General features: G+C 34.1%; 1 protein-coding gene across 2 annotated transcripts; it reads right to left on the reverse strand.

The window, feature by feature from the left end:
• Window positions 1-314: 314 nt before the first annotated feature.
• LOC100375063 (uncharacterized) lies at window positions 315-8,558 on the reverse strand. Of its 2 annotated transcripts, none has more exons than XM_002732187.4 (14): window positions 8,448-8,558; window positions 7,109-7,264; window positions 5,998-6,194; window positions 5,695-5,892; window positions 5,322-5,549; window positions 4,290-4,384; window positions 4,074-4,197; window positions 3,850-3,957; window positions 3,332-3,691; window positions 2,878-3,120; window positions 2,502-2,600; window positions 2,182-2,376; window positions 1,723-1,892; window positions 315-1,601 (listed from the first exon to the last, which is right to left on the reverse strand). In XM_002732187.4, exons 2-14 carry the CDS (start codon window positions 7,233-7,235, stop codon window positions 1,535-1,537), a joined length of 2,211 nt encoding a protein of 736 aa, XP_002732233.3. In that variant the 5' UTR covers window positions 7,236-7,264; window positions 8,448-8,558; the 3' UTR covers window positions 315-1,534. The 2 variants fall into 2 exon arrangements, with proteins under 2 accessions (XP_002732233.3, XP_077863200.2); XM_078007074.2 differs by lacking the exon at window positions 8,448-8,558 and adding an exon at window positions 7,832-7,934.
• Between the last annotated feature and the right edge of the window lie 663 nt (window positions 8,559-9,221).

The following is a 9,221-nucleotide window of genomic DNA, read 5'->3' on the forward strand; positions in this document are numbered from 1 at the left end:
AATAAATACCTAGTGTCACGGACCATGCAAAGTAATGGTTGCATGAAATTCTTAATTGTTTTAGATCGATTTTTTATTTTGGTTTGTTGTTAAATGTGGTGTCGGCAGCTGATGACTAGGGTTGTTTTTGTTCTTGTATTAATGTATTTGCAAAATTGACATTTTGTGTACTGTAATGTAATGTAATATTGTTTTAATATCTCCCCATTTCTTTGTGGAATTGTGTGGGCAGTTTATTGCATTAATGTGACACCACTTTGCCGGCGGGTACTTTCGTAGGACGTTAATATTTATTGTAAAAAATAATTCAGGTATTTTCTTTTTTTTACATTTATACATTCAAATATATCAGTTACACTGATAGAAAAAAATGAATCTAAGCCTTGCTAGTTACCGCCATACGATGCTCAATCACTGCAAACTGCATAAAACACAGAATATAACATGTAAATAATCAATGGAGCATATTCTGAACTATTAGAAGTAAGACACACACTTATAAAAGCAAGAACTATACACGAAAACACGATATACAAATAACCCGACGTACGCTGTGAATTAAACATTCATTATACCTATTTTAATCCATATATATTGAATTTGAACGTAATGAAACTTGTGAATAAAGTATGTCGGTTCCTATTGAGCATGGGCAATAGAGAGTTCATAACACTATAGCATGGCATATTTTATAATGTATATATTGTCCGATCTACGAGGGTTCATCTTATCTACCACATGCTATATGGACTTTACAACTAAATCTAAAGGCTACTAAAAGAAAATCTACATACACCGTATTATGTACTACAGTAACAAGCATTTCAATTACATTTGAAATAGTAATATATAGTATATTACTTTGAAATATCGCAAAATCTTTAACATAGTCTAAATGTTATATCAATTGTTATTAGCTATCAACATCATTGACGGCCTTTGAGTCATGAACTGAAACAATATGAAAATAATATGTTGGGTAAATGTATACATAACTAGAAAGAATACTTTATTATACAAAGCAAATAAGCTGGACTGATTGGCTGTACGAGCTGTTAGCTGTCTTGTTTTTTTATTACTGTTTTCAATACTTTATAAATTGTATATAAATACGAAGTATTTGTAAAAGTTTACATACAAGTTCACAAGATCATAAGATCATAAAATGTATTTTTTAACATAGTGACGATGAAGAAACTTTCAGTCTACACACAAGGAAGGTGCACATAAAAGCATTTGGCAGGAAATAGTAAAGATGCAATATGGATAACTTTGAGTAAATTTGAGAATGTTTGATGAATTTTGTTTGATATTGTAATAGTTTATTGATTGTCATAAAATATTAAATCTGTTTTGGCTGATTACACAGAAATACGAGTTCGCTTAAATAACGAACATTTTATTCATTCTATCAACATGTTTGCTACCAAAACGTTTTTATTTAGTTGGTTTACCAAGACGCAATAACAAACAAAATTAATTAAACAGATTCGAAAATACTCAAAGTTATCCATATTGCATCTGTAAACCATTATTATGGAACACATCTCTCAATATGTACTTGGAATAATTCATCGTCTGGTTGGAACTCCCTCTGGCACCTGGAATTGCAAAATAACCAATAATGTAACATGTACGTTTTCAACAACCCACTGGTCTGTATGCATTTTAAATAGTCACATATGAATCATTAAATGTGTATTCAACTATAAGACTATTAACCTTGGACAGTGCAGATTTCCTGATGAGGATAACGTCTCAGTACCATCAATCACGTCGTTATCAGTTACAAGGTCATTTCTTGCTAAATTGTGACCAAGTTTGGGGTAACTATTGGGTCGTCTTTCTACAGATCTTTGGCCTTGATAACCACGTGGTATTAGACGTGCTTCCTGTGAAAACAGAATAATTACACTGATTAATTTGAAACAAATTAGTAAATACAAAAAAACATATGATGAACAAATGATAACTAATTGTATCCATACATTTCAACATATTCCAGTTGAGGCCTAAATATATTGAAGCAGAATTTGATACATAAAGAAAAATCAAGCTGCTGATGGGTGTCCAATGAGGCATGTTCTTGTAAATAGCTTCGTATTGACTAATGTACTAACATAATGAGCTGAATCTATTCACACCATACATGTAGCAAACCTAGACAATAAAGTTACCAACCTGTTTCAATGCCTCCAGTTGCATTGCTTGTATTTCCTCTACTGTAAATTGAGGAGCTTGTTGAGCTCTGTTTGGTTGTTGATAACCATAATAATTACCTTCCTGTCTAACATCAAAGAATCCTTGTTGGTAATATGGATCTCTTGGTGGTGTGTAGTACCTCTCTCTCTCTATCTCAACTCTTGTAGCAGGAACCTATGATAAAATAGGGTTCATTGTAAAGTAACTGAGTTATTACTTCCTTGTACTTAAAAGGCGTTAACGTATAAAATAATTGCCAGTTAGTTCCCCGTTTAAAGAGTCATGAATATTAAACTCACTTCAAAATGGGCATTCCGTGCATTGGCCTCTTTCAATGACCTTTGTAATCGAATTTTATCTTCCTTCTCTTTGCGGAAATCTTCCTCATACCAACGTGCCTGGAATAGTTGTGATAACTGCCGTTAGTGAATGATTGAACACAATATATTTTTATTATAAAGCAAATTACGATTAATTTAAAAAGCAAAATAAAATTGAAAACAAAATCTGCAATTTGAAATAATAATAATAATTTGATCTAATAATAAGTTAAATGTTCAAAATTGAAATTGAAATTTGGAAATAGAATGAATCATTCACAAAGCAAGCAATGAATTTAAAACATCAATGCTGTAATTAAACCCAGTGACAATTTCTCGAATGTGTATCACACACCTGCTGTTCATATGTGTCCTTTTCTTGTTTTAAAGTTTTATTTTCTTTCTTAAGATCCTCCAGTTGATTAACCATACGTTCACGGTCTTGTCTTTCGGTATGAAAATCTTCTTTGTATGTTATGACTTGTGCTTCTAAAGCCTCAATATGACTTCGCATTTCATTAGATTGCATGGGTTCTGGCACTTCCTCGGTTTCTGATAATGGTCGCCCACGAGGCTGAGGTGGAAGCTCAGCAAGTGCCTGTGGTGGACAAACAGGTTTAATTACATGAAACGAGTAAATACCGCCACATTAAATCCATGTGAAACTGTATGTAAAATAACAATAGAAATCATTGTTTCCCTCACAAAATCATGAATTTAAAATCCAGTGAAAATGCTCAAAATATTGAAATAGTGGAATTAAATGCCACAAAAAAAAAACAATTGTTTAAAGTACATGTATAGCCTACCTTATTTAGACGTTTAATTTCTTTTTCAAGTGCAGCTCGTTGGTTCATTATCTGAATATTTTGTCTTTCAAGTGATACCACTCTTTGTTGTAAGGTTTGGCACCTTGCCCTTTCTTCATGCAAATCAGCTACAGCTTGTTCTCGTGTATTTTCTTCAACTTCAACTCTTTTTCTCGCATCATTTAGCATACGATCAATATCCTTCTGTTTCTTATCACCAATCGAACTTTCCATCGACCGTAATCTAGAATTCTCTGATGATATGGCATCTAGTCGTCTTTTAAAATCATGTATCGTTGCCTCCAGACTAGCTTTCATAGCTGTATAATGAGAGTCCCACTGTTGATTCACTTGAATTACCTGTTTTAAAGCAAAAAAATAATTAACATGTAATTTTAAAAGAGAGTATCAAATACCCATGATAATGAAGAACATGACAACAATAAAATAGGACTAGGATGTAAGTAAAAAAATATATGCAGCAACAACATATTATAAAAATGTAGATGCTTCAATACCTCTTTATTCTGCTTCTCAAGGGCAGCTATCTTCTTTTTTAATTTTGAACTATCTTCGAGACTACTAGCGTTATGCGATGACATCATTAATAGTAGTTGATCATCATTCTTAAAAAAAAAGTTGAAACAATAAGTGTAGATACATGTACCATAGGTATTATCCAGCAACTACAATATAAATTTCATTTCATTAATAGGAAATTGTACATTTGAAAGGTCTTTACCTTGGAGGATTTTTCTTTCATTGAGGAAATAATATCGGCTTTATTCACTATTTCATATTCTTCATTTTGCTCTTTTTCATCAGATAATTTTTTTAACTTCAATTTAAGAGTTTCATTCTCCTCCCTTAGAGAGAAACAAACATTGACATGAATTAAATAGAGTTCTCAATTTGAAAAGAACACACTTTTGCAATGAACAATCAGCCTAATAGTCACCTTTGATGTTGGCAAATTTCATCATACTCCTCTCTCAACTGTTTGTTTTCTGTTTTCAATTTCTCATTTTCTTCAAGTAAGTTGTCATAAAATACCTGTGAAACAATAACAAATATACTTTGTCAATATGTATAATCTCAATTCTTTTTCTTAACGTGGGATGCGGCTAACTTGTTTTTTTAAACTGCGCATTTTTCTGCGCATATGTCTATGCCATATCAACACAAAATTTACATCCCCAAGATAAACATTTCATCAATTTAGTTTTGAATTTTTTTACATTTTTTCCATAACTACCACGGTTACTTGTTGCTATAGAAACCACTAGACGGCCATTATTATTAGGATTCATGGGATTTGTTAAGTAAATATCTTAAAATCAAGATCGGTGACCCCCCTATTTTTTAAAGCTTATTTGATTAAGGATAAACTAACCAAGCTATATGGAGCGTTTTAGGAAATCGCTGTGCTGCTATTATAACAATTTTTAATAAAATAATGAAATTTAAAATTTCAATCATCTCCAAAAATGCAGATAATTTAGCATAATTCAGTATCATTTCGCTATACAGAGCTTTGATTATACGTTTCTGATAAACTTACCGATTCGCCAGATATTGAAGTCATATTTGAGAAAAAATATTATTTTTCTGATTTTTAGGAGTTAGTTTAGTCTGTCATAAATTGCTCAGTTTTAGGCAACTTCTTGACACTAGAGGGCGCCACATCTCCAAAAATTGACCGGTGACCATACATTTTTTTGTTGTTCTTGAATACTCCAAACTTAGTTCTGCTACTGTAGAGAATTTCAGAAAATTACTGTGCAACATTACCCTTAGTAGCTACCCTCCTTAAATAAATCCCACTCTTGACGATTACCAAAACTTAAAAAAATACCAGCAAATAAATTGAAAAAAATAATAATAAAATATATGAAAAAAATATGAATGATATTCTATTAACAGAAAAAATGAAAAAAAAAGCCCAAACTAGAATCTTATTTTAATCAGATTGAGTTGAGCATGAACTTACCGTTTTAGTTTTATTATGTTTTTCCAACTTGGCTGTTTCTTTAATTAACTGGGTTACTATAGGTGTTATTACTGACTGTGTTTCTCTACTTGACCTATCCAGGACTGCTTTTAAATCCCTTATTAGCAACGATGGGGACTCACATTGATCATACGATGCTGTAGAGTGGCTGGAGAGCATTTCATCTGCACCGCTGACTTCACTTCTTAGGGATTCGTTTGGCACATCCTACAGTATAGATAAGCATAGTGGTGATTTGAATGCTCATCAAGATATACATTCATTGCTGAATTATCTGCCCTACCCGGGAGCCAAGAGCAAATTATAGTCAGAATTAGAGAATCAACAATAATTTGTTTAAAAAGCTATTTACCTCTGATGGCAGGTCACCCGAGTGGATACTGTTTTGTGCATGTTCAGACTGATTGCTTATTTCTTGGTTTGATTGATGTTCTGCATCAATATCTGATGGCGATGAATCGGAAACAACTTCTGAGTTCAGAAGTGATTCAGAGTTCAAGGAGGATAGAAGGTCTGTCTTATTAGCATCATATCCATTACTATCATAATCCTGCAATAATAAACAATCGTGAAAGTTAATAAAAAGTATGACAACAAAATAATATTATTAAAACAAATCTTGTCAATTAACAAACAAACAAACAAACAACAATACCTTTTTATCATTATGTTTGTCATTGTAGTGATCTGTAGTTTTTCCATTTGATCTCTGTATCACTAGCGTTTCACTCAGCTGACAACTGCTCGAGGGAGTACCGGTTGTAAGACTAGCAGCCCTGGATGCAGCTGTCAGTGCTTGTGCTGTGTCCTTCAGTTGTTTCACCTGCTCTTGGGATTCACTTAACATAACAGCTGTGATGATAGTAAATTAAAAAAATAATATTAATTGAATATTTTTTTAATATTTATAATTTCTGATAGAATTATATCCATTGACCACTTCAAATTTAGACAATCTAAAAAATAAGGTATTCCCTATTATTTAGACAAGCCAATAGTAAATGTTGTTCTTAATCTTTATTGTGTGCAAATTTTATCACACTTTGCAGTTTTTGGTACAGTGTGTTTATTTTTCTTAGTTGTATGTACCAAACCATGGTTAGGCCAGACTTTTACGATCCCTTGTTTCGCGAACCCGCCGAATGAACAGGAGCCGAAAATTAAATAAAAATATAATTTTATTTCAGCGTAATTTCTCGCGCCCGCTGACTTCTAAGGGCAAAAAAATGCTAAAAAAATATTATTTTTATCTTCATTTTTTTACCGCCCACCGCATAACAAATCCAAGTTGCATTTTCGTGGGAGTATCATGATCAAAGCACCGAATTCTCGCACAGATGAGAAACACGGTTATACATGGAATAAAATTTTATTTCATTTCTTCTCTCCGATCAATGATCTCACTTACAATTCTTCGAGAATCACACAAATCTAATGGAAAAAAATAATTAATTTTATTTTTTTCCGCCCTCCTCAAAAAAATTGCCTTATAAAAACTCGCATAACAAGGAATAAAAAAAGTCTGGCCTAACCAGAGCATGATGTAGCTATTCCATATCATTTGTTGTGTTTTTTTTATTCAGGCGAATGACCTCACGTTCCAAAGCTAGCAACGCCGTTTCGGCTGTTGCTTCTGTGCTGCCCACCCCCTCTGGAAAATACACAAGTGTTAATGTAATGTATAGTGACGGGTATCTTTTCAAAGCATTTACACCGATTTCAACACACGCCAAAAACATATTTTTTTTTGTAAAAATATAATTTACCTAACGTTCCACAGCCACTGACCCGCCTCTTGAGGGAAATATTTTCATTTCGTAATTCACGGTTCTCATGGTGAAGTCGTTGGTTTTCCATGCGTAGATCGTATTCGCTTACTGTATGTAGTTCCATAGCCGTAACAACTGCATCCAGTGCTTAATCTATGTATACAGATGAAAAATCACATGCCTCTTAGTCACAGTAATGTTTAGTTGGTGCGTAGGTGTTCACGTCACTGCGGTTCAAATGTCTTGCACAGTCACTGTTAGTCGCAGTTTTATACTGAACTTGTTTACAACAATAATTGCAGATATAACTCGTTTACAAGACTCCACGTCTGACACCACATCCAATAACATATTAGCTCGCTCAATAGTTCGTATTAGATGTACAGATACGATTGCAAAGTCAGGTGATTGTCGTATATTTTAAAACAAAATCCAGATTGGTCCAGAATTTATATAATTTGGGGAGGAGGAAGTGAGTCAAGTTGTGCGAATTTCGGGGTTTCCCAGTCGTATTTCCTGTTTCAGTCAGTTTATATTTAAATCTGCTTCGTTTTGCAAAGAACTTAATGCCCCGTGTGTTACCAAAACGTCATAGAGAGTACGTTTGAAGGGGTAGGGGTTTGGAAATAAATGTGCAAAAAACTCGCTTATTTATCACTTTTTATTCAAGCAGATACGATGCAAAATTTAATAAATGCAATATGCAACAAGCATTCCTACCTAGAATTTTGTCGATACGATCCTGTTTTTACTCATAGCCACATAAACACCCGCACTTCACTGGTAATAGTGTAAACGATAAGCGCGTACTGCACGAATGACATAAAAAAAGATTGTTTTTGGAGGCCTGGTACAATTTATATATCTAGTTAAAATATATTCAAACAGCTTCCAAACAAGCAATCAGCCAATCACAGCAGTCATGACAACAGTTTTTGGTAGTCAAAAATCAACGTGTGTCAACGGGACTTTTCCAGGGCATTCCCCCAGTGGGGAATTTCCATATTCTATAAATTGTTATTATTCGAGAAGTTATATATGTGGCAAAATTCCCCAAATCATGACGCATCTGGTAAATACGATGCCATTCCAGTTATGACGGACACAGTAAGAATAATTCTTCAACGTATTTATTAAATGTTAAAGGAGTTGAAAAGGAAAGTATAAAGCGATAACCGTCGCAAAGATGTTTGTGCTGAAGTCGTCGCGGTCGAGACGCCGAGGAGCCTGCACCTTTTGTTCACCGGGATAAATAAGTCAAACCAAACCACGAAGCTCATGGAATATCTGCCGTACCAGATATCAAATGTTTTGCTATAAAACGACTCACTCTTACCTGAAAACGTCAAAGTACGGCTGCTATTACTGAGCTACCATTGTACGTCTACGGCACGAGCTGTAGCACACGAATGAGATGCGCATGCGCCGTAGACAGAACAATCTATTAATAGCAAAACAGGGTGGGGAAATTCCCCCCAACGCTTACAATAAGAATCGTCCCGCCTTCCGGGAAACAAGTTAGCCAAGGAAACAAACTATGAGGTATTTCTATCGGAATGGAGAAAATACAGAAAACTAAATGTAGAAGAGAATTTGAGTTGTTCGCCATCATAAAACATCTATTTTAAATGAACGCCACGTGAAGTCTGGTACCATATAGGTAAGACGTAGGAGTGTTCTGCAATATCAAAAACAACATCTTTCCACTAATTTTTAAATAAAAAATTACCCCTTTTAGGTAAGAATAAAAACACACTTATTTTAGCATCTTGAATTGTCAATGTATAATGTTCCAGCTTACTGCCTCCACATGTTAGAGAGAGCAGTGGACGGTCATGAAACCGTGCGAGCGGACTATGTAATTTTAGAGGGACGCCAGTCTTGTCGTTCTGTTCGAACGTCTCTGTGATTTGATGTGTTTTAGTTCAGGTGGAACTTCCAAAAACAAAACAAGGTCTTCCACTGCTCTACCTATGAGTAGCTATTGCTTTTAAAAAGTACCCCTTATTTGGTTTCGCGTGCACCTTTCTCCGCAAAATTCAGAAAACTCTACCAGCTAAGTCCCCGGGGCAAATTTTGCGATATATTATGATATAAAAATACATATCGA

This window comes from Saccoglossus kowalevskii, chromosome 19 (assembly GCF_978046115.1).
Source record: "Saccoglossus kowalevskii chromosome 19, keSacKowa6.1, whole genome shotgun sequence".
NCBI lineage: Eukaryota > Metazoa > Hemichordata > Enteropneusta > Harrimaniidae > Saccoglossus > Saccoglossus kowalevskii.